This window comes from Octodon degus, unplaced genomic scaffold (assembly GCF_000260255.1).
Source record: "Octodon degus isolate 3935 unplaced genomic scaffold, OctDeg1.0 scaffold00108, whole genome shotgun sequence".
NCBI classification, from domain to species: domain Eukaryota; kingdom Metazoa; phylum Chordata; class Mammalia; order Rodentia; family Octodontidae; genus Octodon; species Octodon degus.
The window spans coordinates 411370-431518 of record NW_004524684.1 but is presented as its reverse complement, the minus strand read 5'-3'; the positions used below and the strand labels follow the sequence as shown (position 1 = coordinate 431518).

The following is a 20149-nucleotide window of genomic DNA, read 5'->3' as shown; positions in this document are numbered from 1 at the left end:
TTCCTGTGTGCCCAGCAAAAACTGAACAAATTAAGATGAGATATAAGTGATTCAAGTGACTTTAAAGGTGTTTGTAGCCATAGGTTTTTGATATGCATCAAATGTTTGATTACCTATAAAGAATCTTTGGGATAAGTGTAACCCTTTTGTCCTGTCTGTGATAAGAATCACCATTGTGGATATAATATGCTTTTGATATTTAACAATATGCATTTAAAATATGTCCGGGGGAATAAATGTAAGTGCTATACACAGCATGGGAAGTAACACTTACCCTGTTGGCTGGCTCTCAAATTCCTCTGACCACTGCTCTTGAATATCCTCCGTAGAAAGATCTACATCCCGGGTGGTGGCAAAATTGAACTCACTGCCTTCATTTCCATGGAAATAAATGGAGTTCCCATCTGACTGACAGCTATGCTGTAAATAAAAAGAGCATGGGGTGGCTGTTGAATTGGTTTTGCAGCTCTATCTGTCTTACTCGTGTATAATTTGAGTTTTTAGGAAAGTCGTTATATTTTTCCCTCTGTGATGGACTCTCAACTCAAAAGAGCTTGTTACCTCTCTCTTTTTTTGGTCTTGTTTAATTCAATTACTATTTCAGTCTAACTTATTAAGTTATCACATAAAAGCAGTCAAGAGGGCATTTAAGCTTTGCCATCTCGGCCTTCAGTATGAATCGAGAATATTTTAATTGGAATAATTTCCCTCTTTACCATAGCCCTTGTTGTGGAAATGAAGTCTGAGGATGACTTGCTGTATATTTTAAATTCTGTGGTTATGAGCTAAATCGCATTGACCTTTTCAATATTCCATATATTTCACTCAAATCTTTCACAATTTGTCTGTAAATGGAATATGAGTAGAATAGCCAGGTAATCAAAACATGGAATACAGAAAAGGTCAAGGTAATCCCAGGTATGATCAGATATAGTCAGACAGTTTCAGGCTAAGTTTCCGACCAAACCTAAGCAGTACATGATGGTCCCCAGGAAGAGTGGCCCTGTTCCAGGCAGCACATTGCCATATGGCCAAGAAAGGAATCATCACACTTAGGGCTGGTTATACAAACAGGGTTCACCCATGAGCCAGTCTTCAACTGGCTTTAGAAAGGATAATCAGAAATCCAAGTTGGAGGACAAACATGAATGAGTTACCAAGGTGATACATAGGTGTGATCTGAGAACTAGACGGGCCTGAATGTAAAAGACCTCAGGTGGAATTCTTGGGAAACTCCACACTTTTCTTGTGGGTGGTATGCTAGAATAATGCACAAATGGATACAAGGAGATGTTGTACAACAGTGAAACTTGCTGGTACCATCAACTGGGTTAGAATCAGACTTGCTACCAGATTGGAAGAGTACATATGATGTCCAGAAGTTCAAGCGAGCAGGAGTGTATGATATTCAAGGAATCGTTGCATAGCACTAAGACAAACACACTCTCTCTCCAGGTCCATCATCAGCTTAGGTAATAGTGTAGGGTATGGCTTGACTCTGCTGGTGAGAATCTTCTTCAAATGCAGTATTTGTGGATGCTAAGCTGAGCTCATTATGCACAATTACTCACCCAGATATATTGATCAAAAGCTAGAATTCAATTTATTTAACAATAAATAGAAATTGTCAAGTAATGAGAAATGTGGGGGTCCTCCTTTCCAATGCATATTGTAAAAATAGTCAATGCCAGTTAGAATGAAAAGTTTACTTTCCTAATAAAAATCCTACTGAGTTCTAAATAAAGGTCTTCACGATTATCTCCCTAGTCTGGAATCCTGATCGACTGTGGCTTGCATCTACCCAGAATTAATATAAGGATGCAGTGATCAATACAAAAGTCGATATCCAAGGAAATGGTATACATGAAAAATCTGTTCCTGTGAAGGAAAAAATTTATAATTTCAATAATATATTTGTATGATAAAACAGAATGACTTATCTAACATGAGACTTTGGCTATTTGCCCAAATATCAATTTAATTATTTCAATTTGGGCTTTATTTAATGTAGAATTATTTGTTAATATTTGAAAACTGTAACTATATAATTTTTGCTACCCTCCTGAGTTTTATATTATTAATGTACTTGATGTACAGTTTAAACTTAGTTGAGATAGAAAATTTATGAAAAAGTAAAATTCTTAAAGAACTGGGTGACATATAGTTAAATTAATTTCACAAACTGAATTGGCATAATTGAAAAGCAAAAGTATATCCTATTTTTATTATTTTATTTTAGTACAGGGTCTCACTACAAAGCTCAGACTCAGAGTGTTATTCCTGTTTGCAGCCTCCCCAGCACTGGGATTATAGACTTGTGCCACCACAGCTGGTCTGGGTGGCCTGCTCAGTGCTCCCAAGGGTGGTGCCAGTGTGGTGTGCAGTTCCAGTACTGCAGATCCAACCCCAGTCCCTGTGCTTGCCTAAGCAGGCACTGAGTCTGCTGAGCTATCTCGCTGGCCCACAAAAGTATATCTTAAAGGACCTTTTTGTTAGTTAATTTGCTATTCACATTTCATAGCTGAACAGGCCATTTGCAAATGTGTAGCTACTAAATGCTAGTTATCAAATACTGATTTTACAACTATGACCACAATAGTGTCAGCTTATGAAATCTAAGTAATGAATGTAGCAAGCATGAGGAAAGAAACCTGGAAAAAAACTTCCCTTCAAACAAATCCTCACCACTTTTCATATTAGTAGATCTAAGAACTTATCTTCAACAAGTTTCCATGAGGATAGAATGGCTTAGTCTTGGGTACAGTTTCAAAGTCACTACAGAGCTGTTTTTGACCAATTTATAGCAAATGCACAATAGTCAGTACTAAAGCTAAATTTGAACAAAGAGAATGGTTTTTTTTGTTTGTTTTTGTTTTTGTTTTTTGTTTGTATAACAGTGAGTTTGGGTCTTTGCCCTGAAAACTCCTAATCCTGTCTGTCAAGTTTAGCTTTGTCCTTTTAAAGGAGCCCAGCACCCTGGCCATGCGGAGCAGGGAGAAGTATTCCTCTTGCAGTACTTCTGCATAGTCTTTTGATAAGGTGACACTCATCCAAAAAGCCTGTGCTACAGATGCACACAACACACCCAAGCTCACAGGGCTCCACCCCATGGCGAGGAGACCAGGATGATTTCTGTCCCTACTCTGCCCAGAACCCAGTGTTTCCAAGGTTGGCAGTGCGAGTAAGATGCCTCCTGAAAGTGAAATGAGCAGGTAGGGCACTCTCAGGCTGTAAGAAATGCTTTAGTCTGCCACACTGGTGAACTCCCGAGCTACCTGAGAGCCAGGGGCCTATGGAGTCCCCTCTCTAAGAGCTTATGTTTGGGTTCCATTCAAGGGGTTACACACAAGCCAGAGGGGAAGTGTTAGGTTCCTTCTGTGGATTCCTCAATTAATTTCAAAGCAAATTAGAGCTCCATGTTAACACTCTTGTATCTCAGGGGCTTAATTTGTCTTGGAATTGGGTTAAAGTCCTAGGTAGTCTCCAAATCATGAATTGATAGCTGCATGTATTTAGACTGAGATCATTTTAGGTTTTCACACGTTTCTTTCTGCATCTCTCTGCCTGCACCTGGGAACCCGGCGGCTGCTTGGCGAGGGGCTGCTTGAACTTCCTCCTAGAATCTAAATCAATTAATTCTGCATGACAGGAATCGAGGAACATACTGAGGAAGGCAACAACTGAGATGACAAAGAATGAGAACTCAGTTACTATCTATTCTCAAGAGACTGGGATTGGAATCTGGAGGCATGTTTGGAGCTTACGGGATAACGGAGGTCAGCACACGTCATTTAACACCCTTATACCTCGGTTTCTCAGGTTGAAGAATATAATCAGTGTTACTCTCTCTAAATGGGTTGTTAGCAATATATAAGGAAGTATTCTTGGAAACTTCTAGCTGCTATGAAAACAATCATTTTTTCTGAATAGATGTTTGAAATACGCTACTCTATTCCATATTCTTAGCAGTTGGTGATAGGCAAATCAAGTTTTTAAAAAATATTTTTATGTCTCACCAGAATAGCCATTTAAATTCTTCACATCAAATTAAAACCTTTAGTAAAATGCGTAAGAATATGTCCCACTACACACGTAAGAATATGCAAACAGTCATGCATTATCAGGACACATAAAACCATCAATTAGAACTTTAAGAGTCCTCCAAGCTTTGGCAGATTACCAAATATTCTCCAAACACTGGAAAAATTCTATAATACAAGATGACTGAAGCCACTTTTATTGCAGATGAAATTGTATTGTATAATATCAGCCTACAACGCTAAGAATCTAAGTGAATCATGCATTGAAAGTATGAAAAGGATTTCAGGAAATTGCTTTCAATTTTAATACCCAGCTGTTTTTGTTTAGCATCTATTCAAACTCATGTCATTTATATGCAATAACAATTAAAATCTAGACAATTTAAACAAACAATTAAATGTCTAATTTTGTGAGCCACATAAGCTCTTCAACTGATAAAGTAAGAATATTTTGGATTTCAGAATTACTTCACTTTGAGCATCATGAAAATCTATCAGGTTTTTCTGAACAAATTATACATCACATGTAACCTTCCAAGTCCCAACTTTTGATTGAGTAAGGTTAAATATGTACCAGGTAAATAAGCATTTATTTTGGATAAAATAAAGGTATAAATTCTGCTAATGACTAAGTTTTTCTATTTTTAGCCCTTTTAATGATGTTAATGATTCCATCAGTTATTATTTTGCTTATTGTTTTAGCATTGATTGATGACATATACTTTAAACCTTGAAGTGCTAGCAAATACCTCATTGTTAAAAATCCCTTCAGATAATCTTTCTGTGTTTCTCTTTGCCAATCAACCAACTGTACTCTTAAGTGGGTTTCCTTTACTTGACAAGCAGAACACAGTGTAATGAAATGACAAGAATTTGCCATTCAGAAGAGCATCAACAGGAAACATCAGTGCAAATTCCTCTGTAGAACAAGTCCTTGGCCACAATTCAGGTTAGTGTTTCTCTAAGGTCGTTCCCTATGTCCAGCTGAAAATTTTAACGACTTCACCTCTGGACTTGTAAAAAAAAAAACAACAAAAAAACCTTATAGTCACCAACACCATTGTTTAATTATGTTTTCATCAAAGAGGAGAACATAGGCACCTGTTAATATTATCTCCCTGGGGTCTAATGACCTTGATGGTTCTTTCAAGCATCTACAGCCTTATAATCTATTTTTTGACAATATCCTTTTTGTCGGAATTAGTACACTGGGTATTTGGGCAATGCCAGCTTGCAGAGAGCTGGTGGCAGATGGAATGAAATCTGCCTGGTATGCCGTCCCCTCCACATGAGCAGAGAGCCATCCATTTCCTCCATTAAGGAGCTGTCACTCAGCCCACCCAGCTGGAAGACCATTTTTGATAGCCAAGCTGGCTGGTGGCAGACAATTCAGATACAAAGTGCACTTTAAAAAGAAGCTAAAACATCATTTGTAGGAAAATTGAAAATGCATGGTTTCCACCACGGCCAATTTTGTAATGACTGTAATATTTTAAGTGATTATTTTTGCCACTTCAGATTGCTCCTTAGAGAGGAGAGGTTTTTTAATTAATCTAGGCAATGCAAACAGATGAGATCTGAAGAGCAGAGGAAAAAGAAATAAGATGAATAAAATTAATTAAAATGGCATTGTTGGCAGAGCCATAAATTAGCCACTGTCCAGCCGGAAATAAAATACATTGAAACAGGAACTTCTGGATGAAGAGGAAATGTGCCCACACCAGTGGGGGAGGGGGCTGGAGGCTGGCTGACTGTGGCCTGCCCAGAACATGCTTCTTAAGCCCTTTGCTGAGTTACAGCTGTCATCATGTAAAAATGTACATTACCTACACCCCAGCTCAGTGGTTTTGTGAAGCACCGAAGTTTACTTAATATTAAAATACAAATAGGAAAAGAATGATTTCTCTCATGGGGAAACATGAATTTTTATTATTTTCCACATATTCAATTTCTAGGCAACTTAGTGCCAGTTTAAAAACTGAATACTTGGCTCTGCACACAGCCCAGGTGCAGGCGAGCTGACATGCGCCTTCTCTGGTCCACATAATAGACTGAACCATGGTGACTGGATTTCAGGGAGCTTCGAGAGTGTTTTCTTTCTCATTATTTTCTGGATTTATTAAGCATTCACATTTGGACCACTTCGTATTAAGATCTATAAAGATTCAATTTATGATACATTTTGTGACAAGTGCATAATTACTTGGCAATAGTTATGACAACCCTAAAATGGCAACAGTGATAGATTTAGAATAATGAGAGAAAACTATAACAAAGTAAGATTCCATAGGGCACTTGTTAATCTTGCCTTTGGGGATCAACTTGACTTTTAGAGTCTGAGGATTTTAGGCTCACCTCCTCAAAGTAAGGTCAAAGTTGTCACACACATGTGGGACCCCAGGCTGCAATATAACTCAGAACAAAAAGGCTAGATTTTAAAGGAAAGCAGACTTAGTTTTAAAACTCAAGGCCATTCGGTATCTCTGAGCCTCTGTTTTTTCATCTGTGAAATGGGGCTAATCATAAGGATTAAATGAGGGCCTGTAGGGAACATGGCTAGCCCCATGATTAGTGAATCAAATTAACATCTTTAAATGTTAATGTCCATTTTCTCCCCCTTGTCACTTATTGATTTATGAAACCTTACCTCAATGAATGTCCCTCTGCTAATCACTGTGCTGGGTGCTGGGCCAGGTGCAAAGATGGTGGAAATGTCGCTATATCTTAAGTGTTCACGTAGCACAAAATAAATTTCAGTTGTTGAGTACTGGGTTGACTTAGTGATTAAATGTGTCAGCTTCAGACAAAAGCAGAAGATAACAAAACAAAAACAAAAGCACGTCCAAGCACTGAGGCTGTGAAGATTTCTTCAGTTACTCTGGGTAGGATTTATCAAAATCAGCTCCTTCTGAATTGTTGCGACTCTGGTCATGGTGACCTGGCTTATTTCCATGTTTCACTAATGCCATTCCACATTAATTACTGTACAAATAGGCCTCATTGAGGGAAATTGTGAAAAGCACACTATTACATTTAACCCTTTATCCCTGAAGTATTCTTATTAGCTTAACAAATTCTATTCTGGCTCATTCTACAATATTGCGCATCCACCTCTGGGGGGAAATATGACAATAAGAGCAGTACAATCTGGAGTGGAGAATATCCAAGCAAAGGGAATTTGGGTAGACAGCATGCAATTAACCAAGCTGGAATCTGGCCAGAAAATCATAGTTAACATCCCGATTCTTAATGGAAAAAGACATGGGAACATGGATTAGCCACAAGTCTTACTGAGCTCAGGTTTATCCTCATTAGAAAGCCGGTAGAGTGATCTGTAAAGCATGTTTTTAAAAAGCATATTATTTCGTTCTATTTACCTTTTATAGGCAAAGAAAACAGTCATAAAGTGAGTTACTGAAACCTTTTTTCTGGAGTGCTCAATGGAGTATTTTATGGAAGGGGCATTAGAGTAGGGTATTAGAGTAGGCTGGTACTGCTCTGTAGGAGTTTATACTCTCCAAAAGTAGGGTGACAATGCCTCTAGTAAGTCTTTTCTCTTACCATTTATTTTGGTTTTTTTTCCCCACCCAACCTCAATTTGAGTTGTGACTTTAAACTTTTCAAACAAGTTAACAAAGCTTTCCACGCCTGCCCCATTTGGACAGGATGATCTTTCCCTTTTATTGATGATTCAGCACTTTGTGACAATTCTATCAGGAAGGTGATGGCAGGAGCTGAGAATGTGAGTTTCAGTTCTTGTTCAGGACTGGGGACTCACCTCCTGTCCACTAGGATGTCAAATTGGGCAAACGCACAATGTACAAAAGCAGTAAGAAAACTAATAGAGTCTCCTGTTCTGACCAAGGCTTCTCCTTCATAGATTGTTGACTTACCTAATGTTTGTTATCCTTGCCAGGGCCTTTTGGTGTTTGTTAAACTAGGAAAATTGTCACCATAGGATATTTATCAGCATTAAATGTGGTGAAGGGGAAGCAAAGAAACAGAATCACAGTAAGACAACAGAGGCTGAGACATGACCCTTTCGAATTTGCAGATTTTTACAAATGATGTGGAGTAACTGAGGTACTGGGAAGACCTCAGTTACTCCACATCATTTGTAAAAATCTGCAAATTTAAAGTAATTACTTGTAAGGAAGTTTCTTATAAATACATGTGATGAGGCTTTAAAAGTCACAGGCTATTGGAAAGGCCAAACCTTCCTACCAGAAGCTATGACATTTAGTGTTGATTTACCTCTCAATTCTGCTTGACATAAATGTGTGGAAGGAGTAATCTGGAATTCTGTTCCGGCCACACAATAAACTAGGGTGATAAATAGAAAAAAGATTAGCCAGTGCAGGCACAGCAATCAGGGTGGGAAGATATCTTAAAAATAAAAATACGTGGAGCAGCACCTGTCTCACAGTAATCCGCATTTAATCTGGAGGCCAGGTTCAGGGTGGACAGAAGCCGGTGATTTATGCCTTGGCGAGATGAGGGTTAGCCGGAAAGCTAAGCAGACAGAAATGCCTACTAATGGAAAGCGAGCCAAGTGCTTTCCGTCTCTCTTACACAAGCATACATGTGCAATTGCACACATGCACACAAACATAGAGAGCCACGGGTGGTTCACATGCTCAAAGTGAACATTCTGGCTACAGCTGGGAGTGAACAAGCAAGGCGGAGCAGTTGCCTGACCGATACTCACCTGCACGGGATCTGGATCCATCCAGAGACTCTGCTGTGCAAGGTGTGTTAAAGGATGGGGAGATGAAAATGCGGGTGCCCCGCTCGAGGACCTCCCCGGTGGTCGTCCCTGGCTCTCCTTGGAGCACACCCCGCCCTTTGCAGTGCTTCTGTCTACTGAAGCCACAGACACCAGGAAGCTGCACTGCTCTGGACTGACCTTCCCAGCTACGTATAGATCATGCTTTTCTCTGAACTTGAAACAAAGAATATTCCCAGGTTGCAGGATTCGTGTCTGAGGAGCTGGGCGGGGATTACTTATGGTGGACCAGCTGGGCAGGTTTTAGTGTGACTGCCAAGGTCAAATGCTGGGCACCCAGGGCCTTGCAGACACCCTATGCTCATCTACAGTGCTCATCAACGGACGCATGCCTTCCCTCATAGCTCTGTCTCCCACAAAGCAGTCAGGACGCGCTATCAACAGCGCTGCCGCTATCGTGATCATCCGTGCTATATTAGTCAGAATCACAGTGACTGCTGCTGTTATTTTCATTGACTAATATCCAATATCTATGCCATCTCCACTGCACTGCATCGTTCCCGGATATGAGAATCCTATCCAGGATGAAATGCTAAACCTTGACACTGTTTTACATGAGGAAAGTGGGAAAATTCCATTCGTATACTTTAATTCTTTGATGGTAAAACCAAGACAATTTTCAAAGCTGGTGCTTCAGAAAGTGCCTTGAGGCAAATCATTCCCTGGCTTTGGGTGGGTTGAATGTGGCACGAACACTCAAGGCCACTGGACAGACTTGTTACCAGGTGACAAAAGCCACGATAGCAAGAGCTATTCTAGCGACTGCTGCTGCTGATCTGATACAGGCGTTCCTTTTTTTTTTTTTTTTTTTTTTTAAACGATAGGAACTACTGACACCATTTCTTGATCCTTCTAGAAATCAGGTAAAAAAGTTATCAAAAAGATGTGGTATTTCATAAGAGACGGCAGAGTAGTTGTAACCAATAATCAAGAAAGAGGCTTGTACTGACTGTGCCATAGGCTCCTCGCTTTGCTGAGGGCAGCCACCAGGCCCTCCAGAGATCGCTAGGGAGTGCGGTGCTCTGGGAGAGCCTGCACTCACAGCACTCTGTGTTCTGACATTGACAGTTGGTGGTGAACACAGCACTGCTGAGGGGTTCGGGGGCAGTAGAAGTGACGGTGGTAAGTAGAAGACACGAGAAAGTGGTGCCTCTTTCATTCATCTGGGAAAGTTCTCCGTAAAATTCCTGGGAGGTGAGGCAGGCAGGGTCACGGATGTGCAGGAGAATGGAGGACACACAGACAGCTACTCGGGAAGAACACACTGATGCTCTAACCTTCTAGAGTCCTCCTTCGCTTTCCAACCCCACATCAAAGAGCCCAATGGATCTAAGGTCACGGTGGACATTAAAGCTGGATTCCTGTGTATGTACTTCAGAGTTCTCACTGATGCGTCAGAAGAGGGCAATGGCCTTTTGGTCATCCAGGGTGGAGTTAAGCCAGTGACCTCTAATTGCAGTTCCCAGATCAGGTAACTCTTTAAACTAATGACTCTACTGGGTCCCTGAACATTGTGCCCCACTGCAGATCAACAAGGACAGGGATAGATGAAAAGGTTTAAATGCCCCCAGAGAAACTGAAGGAAATATCTAAAGAAGGCAAGAGAAATATACATAGTGAATGATAATGATTCCTCTTTATCCTTCCAATTTGACCTCACACTCTCAAATATTGCAAGATCAACAGCTGGATACTTTACTCCTCTATTCTGTATTAGCACTTAAAAGACATTTGTAGTTAATAATGAAAGCTACTATTCTATATGAATGGCACTGAAACTTAATTCCTATGAAATCATGGCTTATTTTGTACCAGGGGCAATAGTAGTGTCAGATGTAGTCAATTAATAGATTTGATTTTAATATTACTTTAATGGCACAGAAAAAGGACAAAATTTGTGAAGTTCATACCTTCCCTACCCTACTAGAGGATATCTGGGAAATCAATGTAACTGGATCGCTTTTTCTAATGTATCAGCCTTCTTAGAAGCAGTTATCAGGCAAAGAAGGCAGCATGAAGTAGCTTTTAGAATGAATATAGAAGGCCAATAGCAAAAGAATGGCGTCATTTCTGCATCCAGTTGCCATCCCACAAGCCCTGCTTATTCAGTCTGCAGGTGTGCTACAGAAGGGGAGGGAGACATTCACCAAATAAAAGTCCCGCAGACAGTGACATCTGAACTGGATCCCTAAGGATGAAGGGGACTTAACAGGCAAAGAAAAAGGAAATGTGGAAAACCACCTCCCGACAGCCAGAGCGTGAAGTCATGGGCAGCACTGATGATGCTGGAGCAAGATAGGGAAGAGGATGGGAGGGAAGAGTTAGGCTGGGGCGAGGCGGAGAGGACTTGGCATTGTGCACTGGGGAGTTCGGTTTGTATCCTGAAGATGGGGTCTTGAGTATGGAAGAATTGTGACATAATTTGCATTAGGGAATGAGGGGGGCTAGGACTTTTTCAGGAGCATCCCTTTGACCAATTCTTGGCTCTGCCATCTTTGCTAAGTGTTTAAGTATGGTTAATGTATTGAGTTTTTCTTCATAATCCTATAACCCTTACTGTACTGTACCTCTTAAGGAGGTTACTGCAAATGCCTCTTGAGTCCATAGGGAAGTACTTTTTATTTATTTTAATGAATTTAGGACAGGGTGTACAGGGTCTACAGGGTCTCACTACACAGATCGGACTCATAGTGATTCTCCTGTTTTCAGCCTCCCAAGTGCTGGGATTACAGGTGTGCGCCACCATGCCCAATCTCAATCTCAGTCTCTGTATGCCCTCGGGGGACGGAGCTGGCACGACGTGCTGGGGATTGAACCCTGGCCACTGCACTCTGCCTAAACAGGTGCTTTATTCTGCTGAGCTATCTGGATGGCCCAGGAAGTACTTTAAAACTTGTATTTCCTTATGTTGTCTTTAGGTCAGCAGTCAATACTTGAGATAGACCAGTGAGTAGAATTTTTAAAAAATAAAATCAGCTTTTACAACGTAGAAAAGAAGGCACTGACTAGAACTTGGGCTGAGCTGCTAAATCCTTATATATATTGATAGTTATCTGGAGGAAGAAGCATACAGCACTCATGGAGAACAGTGATATAAGACCAATAAGTATAAGAAAACAATACTTGAACCATATACATAGTCCTGGGGGGAAATAAACAAATAATTTGACAGGTGGATGTTGGGAAGAAACATGGAATAGTCAGGAAGCACGGGAATTTACACTCACTACCTTGAAGTCGGACTCCGGGATCGAAATCTTGGTCCTGCCACTGCTGAGTGGTGTGCTTAGATCCAGTTATTCAACACTTCCATGCGCCAGTTTCCACATCTGATAACAGGGGCTGATGCAGCACCTTCTCTATGGGTTTATAGAGCTCAAGGTACACATATGCATGTGCACATGTTTGTCTGCATATCCCACATGCGTGCATATCACAGTAAATGACTAAGTATCAAGAAAAATGGGAGTTATTACTTAGCCGTGTAGCTCTATCTGTGCTGGGAATTTTTCCTTGAATGACTTTATTTTGTAACATGCCCATTTGTTAGTAGACTTGATCTTTGATTTAGTTAAGATGGGAATAATTTGGAAACATTTAATGAACATAGAGAAGATAAAGTGTAGATTGAACAAACATGCAAAGTCCTCACAATCCAAAGTTCAAAGTAAATTAATGCTTGAAACATGGCTTGTAACCTACGGGAAAAATTGAGAAATGTTTTCTAATTGGTTTTATTCAGTTTTCTTCTCAGACGACACCAAACAAAAGAATTGTATTTGACAAATAATTAAATAGATTTTAAACAAATGATTTTTTTATATATAGATTTCTAGATCACTTGGTAAAAGTCATTTTTTCATACTGAGATAAATGACCTAATCCAAAATGATGGTCATGCAAACAAATGAAAAGCACAAATTTTTTTTTTTTTTTTTTTTTTTTTGTATTTTTTAGGAAAGGGTCTACAGGGTGTTCAAGGTCTCACTACTAGATTGGACTCATAGTGATCCGCCTGTTTACAGCCTCCCAAGAGCTGCGATTATAGGTACACACCACCACACCTGGTCTCAATTGCCATCTCACCAAGCTCTGGGGGCAGGGCCGGCACAGTAGGCCCTGGGGATGGATTCCCCAGCCCTGTGCCTTCTTGCAAGTGCTTTAACCACAAATTCTTACTGCACTTATTTGAAAATTTAAGGAGAAATGCCAGGGAAAATTTCTACCTGACTCAAAGACAATGACATAAATCATTATCATATTTTTTTTAAAAAAATTAGATTTAGGATCCTTGGAAATTCTCAGCTGTGTGACTGGGAAGTTCACAAGTAGGATGAAGGACCTAGCCACATAGTTCAGCAGTAGCAGGACCAAGATTTCGATCCAGGAGTCCAACTTCAACGTAGTGAGTGTAAATTCCCATGCTTCCTGACTATCCCATGTGTCTTCCCAACATCTACCTGTTAAGTTATTTGTTTATTTCCCCTGTATATGGTTCAAGTATTGTTTTGTTATACTTCTTGATCTTATACCGCTTTTCAGAGAATGCAAAAGTGTACTCTGCCCAAAGCTGTAATTTAATTAAAATTACTACTGAAGCAAAACCACACTTCACGCATTTTTATCGTGGGCGATACCAAAGTACATGCATTAAGAAACTGAACAGTTAATTAGATTAATATAATAGCTTGTAAAATGAGGCAGAAAAAGTACATTTATGCAGCAAAGGGCACCAAGACCAAATGATGAATAACCATCATGGGAAAAGGGTTTATGCACCTGCTTGTGAGTGCTGAACGACAAGGGTAGAAATCCTTGCTGATTATCGAGTGGCAGGGGGACAGCACATGGGCTCTTCTGACACAAGCGCTTTCCTGTACCCGGGCAAAAGGAACAGATCTTTTTACAGTAGTCACGGGTTTAGGCTCTTAGTCAGAATGACTTTTTTCATAAGGTCAGCTGTGTTCCTAAACTGAGCAAAGAAGATGCCTGCTTCTAATATCTCAGCTGGTGTAAGTTCGTGAAGCTGAAGTAAAATAACCAGGGCTGCACTGCCTCAGGAAGAAGTCATTTTGTCAGGAGAGTTCCTATGCTGACAGTTTACAAAGTAATTTGCAGTCCTTCTTCTATGATTCAAATAAATTATTAAAAAGAGGTCGGTATTTTAAATGTTCATACTCGACTTGCTGCTCTTCCTCTGATCTCACTCTAAGCTGGCAAAGGATTATTTATTATTAATTCCCCTAGTAAACCACATTTTAAAAAATCATCCAAGTTGTATTTGCATTTTTCCCATATGCTGGAACCTTGACAGGGTCCACTTGAGGGTCTATTCATTGCCTCTTCCTTTCCACACTTCAGGGCAGACTTTCTCTGAGTTTCTGCCCTATGATTCTAATCCTCCCCAAATACTTTCTCCTCCTTTGTACTCAAGACTTTCAGGTCTATAATTCCAAAAGGAAAAGGATGGACTTCCTGTGAGTCTGCTGCTCCTCCTCTGTCCTGTTTCAGTGAACAACAACCTTGGCCGTCAGTGGCCCAAACCTTGTCTTTGGCTTCTGTCATTCCCTTATCTTCTCAACCAACCCCAAGCCTTCTCTATTCCTTTCCTTAAAATCTTTAAAATAGACCTACATCCCCTCGTCCTTTCCCCCTCCACTAGAATATTGTCATCAGCCTCCTATTTGGCTTCTTAGAACATGCTCTTTCCCCGTGGTCCCTTCCTATCGCCTTCAGCCAAGGTCCAGCCTCTACAGCAGCTAGCAAGAGTTTTCAGGCCTTGTAGGTAACCATACCTCTAGAATTATTTATCACAAGTCTCAGCCTAAGATATACTGGACAACTGATTGGAACTTGGCTCACAGCTTTGCTTTGTGCTCTCACCTTCCAGGCTATCTGAGTTTGTGCTACTGCAGTAGCATAAATACATCAAGTTGCTCAAATGACAGACTTTGCTTCTTACAGTTCTAGAGGCCAGGAAGTCCAAGAGCAAGGTGCTGGAAGATTTGGTGCCTACCAAGAGCCTACTACCTCGATAGAAGGAGGGCTACAGAGTGCCTCAGGTGTCTTTTATGAGAACATTAATCCCATTCATGAGTGTTCTGGCCTCCTGATACAATGACCTCCCATGAGTTCTAACTCCCAATACTATCATCTTTAGTTAGGAATTCAACATGTTAATTTTGAGGGGACACAAACACGTAATTTATAATAACCTTTATGTATAAGACTTCCAATTCCAGAAACACTATCCTTTTACTTGGTCACCTCTGATTCTGCTGCTGTCTCTGAGGGTGGCCCAGTCTCCTGGATAAACTTCCTTGCATGCCAATTCTGGACTTATTGTGTGTGTACTTTCTCAGCAAATCCTAACATGAGCTGCTTTGAGTCTGTGCGATAATATACCTAACTGCCTCCCCTGAGCTGACAGCCATTCAAAGGCAAGAAGTTAATTTGTCTTTTTGGGATTATGCTCGCTGAGTTCATCCCAGTATGTGACACCAAAAGTTCTTGTGAGACAAATGAATGAATAGATGATTTTGTAATAGTGACAGTCTATCTTTGAGATGTACAGCAAGAGAAATACAATTTTATTCTTTAAATGGTGTTTTTGGTAAAATAGTTACATTTGAATATTTGGTTTATTGAGTTTTAGGTTTCAAAAGAAGAAGGGAAGCCAAAGAGCTCAAACCTTAACCGTTGCTCCAGGGAAGAAGAGCCAGTTGCCTGTGTCCATCGGGTCAAGATTGTCTTCCAAAACAACTTGTCTGTGGGCGGCATTGATGACCAGGATGTTATCCAGGGCCCAGCAGGCTTCATACACTTCACCAACTTGGAGATTCCCCTGCTTCCACTGGAACTGGATGTGGTCCCCTTTGGCATCCTCAGGCAGGTAGAGGATATGGATGATTGTGCTGATGTTGGATGGGGCTCTGGAACACATGGTTGTGTAGGGAATTCAACATCTACCTTTTCATTTTAGGACAGGGTCTTGTTAAATTGCTACGGTGCCCAGACTGGGTTTGAATGCACAATCTTCCTGCTTCAACATCCCAGAGTGTCGGGATTATAGGAATAGACTGCCACATCTGGCTGGATTTTGCTCAAGATTGTAGTTTCATTATCTCAGAAACATTATATTTGCTCCAGATTAAATACAATCCCATAGCTGTTGATTTTTTTTTTTTTTTTTTTTTTTGTACCCGGGGATCAAACTCAGGACCTTGCACTTGCCAGATAGGTGCTTATGCCTCTGAGCTATCTCCCTGGCCCTGAATATTTTGATATTTGATGATTATTACAATTTTCACATTGCATGATGACAGTTTAAATATTAAAGGTCACTAAGAGCTTTGTATTTAAAACAAGGCTGGCACTAAGTGCATTCAAGCAAGCCAGTAAAGGGAAATTTCAGAGTAGGAGGGATTCACTGCCATGCTTATGTAAAAAATTCAAATTATAGCAATAGTTTTTGCACATGGTACATATTCAATTTAAAAGAGTTTACTTAGCTTGATAATAAGAAAATGTACAAAATTATTATCTTAATGTTGCTTCTTATTTTGAAATTATGAACCTGTTAGAGGGAATTTAATGTCATATATTTAACAATCAATCTTTATGTAATAATTATTTTATTACCAGTAACAAGAAATTTTCATATATGTAACCTATATGAAATGAGATTTCCCATGAGAATTTAATATACTTATTTATAATTCTTTACAAATTCATGCAGATCAGTTGTAAAATGTGACGCAATTTAACATGATTTTTATATTGCATCTGTTAGAATCTAGGTCCTTCTGCTATATAATAAAATATTTTTATTAAACATTTTATTCTACCAAAGTAGAAATGTGCTGTAGTAAAAATGATCGCTGTAGCCAAGATTAAAAATGATACTAAAATGCAAACTAGTAGTACCCTGGGCTTGCTATAAATCAGTTTTGGAAGGACTAGAGAAAAGTCATATTTCTCTTTCACCAGTGAAACACACACACACACACACACACACACACATATCTATCTGAAGAATTGTCATCTAAGGTTACAGATGGTATACCTTACCTTTGGGGGTAATCAGTTCCCTTGTCTTTTAAAATGTTTCATGATGACTATCTCTTTAGGCTTAAAAAGAATCTAAACTGATAATGAGAATAAATTTTGGTTTTAAACATGATTGGAAATATTTTCACTCTGACCACCAATGGTGAGGGAAATTGGCGCTAATGAGTATGATGATGGCTTGCTTGGTACATGGCCTAAAACTGGAAGTATTATTTAGTTAAAAAAAAAAAAAGGAGCAAGCTGAATGTCATCTTTATACATTGTAATTAAGTGTGCAGCTTCCTTATTAATCATAAAACCATATAGCTGTTTTTCAGCAAGAAATGTGTACTATATTTTATTTAAAGTATGTTATATCACACACTGCAAGTAAAAATGTAGAGATATAGGTAAAATTCCCAATATTTATTCTGTATCACTTAAAGCTGTTCACATAATCAAGGATTGAACAAGAATGTATTTTTATACCTAAGTAGAAATTAGAAAGAGGTGCAAAATATTCTGTTATAAAATTGGCAACGTACGGCTGGATAGGTAACTCTCCTGTAAGACATTTGCCTATCACGTGCAAGAATTTGGGTTCGATCCCCAGTACTGAGGGGAAAAAACTGGCACAGCATGCTCAAACTTGGTTTGTGTTATGTAGCTATAAGTTATATTTTATCCTGCCTCAGGGGAGGCAGCTTATTAAAATTTTTGAGTTAAAATCTCCAGAGTTAGAGTTGTCTTTCTCAGTTTTGGTTATAATTTAGATGTGAAGTTTCAATGTTTTTTATCCTACCAGAAATCTATACAAATTCATTTAGCAATGGAGACTTTGAACCTAATATTTATCCTATTTCCCTAAACAAATCACAGTTCCTTCAATCAAAAAATAAACTGAGGGAACAACTTGTGGAAAAAGCAAGACTGTCAGAAAAATAATGGGCACTATCTTAATTAAGTGATGCTATTCTAAGAGCTAACTCAGTCCTAACCATCATTTTATAAAAGCTCAAGACTCCTTTAAATATCTTACACCTGAAACGAAACTCTCTCTTTGAATTTTATTTTGATTTAAAACTCTGTAGAAGCAGCCAACTAATTTGAGCTTTGATAATTTCATCAAACCTTTTCAACATGTATGAATTATATATTTTTAATGTATCTTACCTAATTTTCTTACCAATTTTTTAAAATTAACCTTTGACAATAAATTACACCAGCATTATGTTACTAGGATTTAAGAATAGGCCTGAGGAGAAAGTAGAAGGGAAATAGAAGAGTTAGAGATGAGAGGCAAAAGGCCCAGCAGCACCCAACCCCACCTCAGCACATTCTGGAAAAGACTTCTGGAGCCATCTGGCACACACCCGGGGCAGAGGAGCCGGGTGTGAATCTGACACCTACAGCAGTGCCTGAGGGCACTATCTTGCAGAGGATGCTATTGCAAAAGTTAAGATTCCCATGGTACCCTTCCCCAAAATAATCTGGCATAAGGACTATGGATAGTAGGAAGTTCAAAATGGAAAATAACATGGATGGATAATATCTTATTAAAGTAGGATGTCAGAATAGGAATACTTACGTAATTCAATATAACTGACCATCAGATTTCTTTATACTATGAAGAAAAGATTAGTGGTACAATAAAGGCAGTGTAAAAATAGGTGAATGAAAAGCATTTATATCATAATTTATAAAAATACTTCAAATGACAACAAACCTGATCTTCCCAAGCTGAATCCAGTCACCGGTATTATTTTTGGCATATGACACGATGATGCTGGGGTCTGAATAACTGAAGCGACACGAACCTGACCCTGTAAATAGCAATAACAATCCATTTAAAAGTTAATAAAAGAGTGCTTACATGTTATTCTTCTTGACAAATATTTTCAATACTTTCCTGAATATTTAGATATCCATCCCCATTCTTCTAACTGTACTGAACTTTCCTGTGACATTCTCATAAATATTTTTTTGATAATTTCAGGAACCAGAAAGAAGGTTAAAAAACATAAATAGCAGATTTCTTTACAGATACTGCACATGACCTATTAATTTAGATTCATAAAACAGTGCTACGCCGAGAAATATAGAAATATTAATTATTAATAATGCCATCAATGTTCCTGTAAGTTACTAATAACTAACAGTGATTACATTAAAGGGCAAATAAATCATTAAACTAGGGAACAAAATCACCCTGCGCGTTCTGCATTGTATATTAACTAAGTGCTGCAGCAGTGCTGGAGAGACTAAAAGGTTGTAAAGAAAACTCCAGTACTAAATGAGTGAAAGCGATCAGAAGCAATTGGTGGCGTTCTACTGTAGCCTGTTGTTAGAGATACTGTCTCCACGTTTCGTGCTTCTCGCTATTCTAGTACTTTCAATATCAGATGCATGAACACCAAAGACATTTCAAAAACTGATTGCCGGTTGGTTTTTACATGTTCAGTGTATTCATAGAAAAAGAATGTGACCACAGTTTCAGAGCTGCTAGAAAACACTAAACAGCCATGTAACATTTGCCAGAAGTTGTCTGCAATGAATCCGGCAGAATTTTTTACATTACAATAAAAACAAATGAACCAAAAGAAATAGAGCAATTTGTGCTTAACTTTCACCCATCTGCTGGAGGAGCCTGGCTCTCAGCAAGCGGCATCTGCTGGCAGTTTCGTTTGCAGTGCTCAGGGCTTTCAAGCTTTCACCAGACTCATTCATTTTATTTCAGTAGTGTTTAGTACAAAACCAGCCAGTCTGCTGCCGCCGAAGCTGGCCATGTGCTCAAAGGCTAAACAGCACTTTTCCCAGATTTATTCTCACAGCTTAAGCATAGGTGAAAAAACCCGAAAGCTACGGGTATTCTCAGGAAAACTGCGCAGCAGCCTCGTCCCACGCGGAAGCCTCCCTTCCGCCATTGCAGCCACGGCCGAATTCTACTTGACATGAGCCGCTGCTTAAAATAAATATCAAACCGTGTGGCAGGAAGCAAACCTGGGCAGGATCCGTGGGGCAAGCTTCAACACAAACAAGAATGAAATCTGGCAGAAAATGCACTATTTCAAAGGAAAGTTCTAATTAGCTTGGAGGTTTATATGCTATTTGTGTTTCCTTTATTTATGTTTTTTTGCACTCAGCATTTAAAAGAAAATGTGAAAAGTGATTCCTTGACAAAGGACAGAACAATGACCAAGATGTTCTTTATAGAATGCAGTTTCTTGCAAGTAGTTTATCAATTGAGAAGAAAGAAAGCATATATATATATATA

The 20149-nt window shown here is 39.3% G+C and overlaps 1 protein-coding gene across 1 annotated transcript in view; it reads right to left on the bottom strand.

The window, feature by feature from the left end:
- Positions 1-20149, bottom strand: part of Reln (reelin) — a 493244-nt gene that overhangs the window by 193188 nt on the left and 279907 nt on the right. The window contains exons 9-11 of the mRNA XM_023724314.1: positions 18602-18698; positions 15518-15758; positions 275-420 (exon numbers count right to left, since the gene is read on the bottom strand). Of these exons, the coding sequence (XP_023580082.1) occupies positions 275-420; positions 15518-15758; positions 18602-18698 (484 nt within the window). The remainder of the gene's footprint in view (positions 1-274; positions 421-15517; positions 15759-18601; positions 18699-20149) is intronic.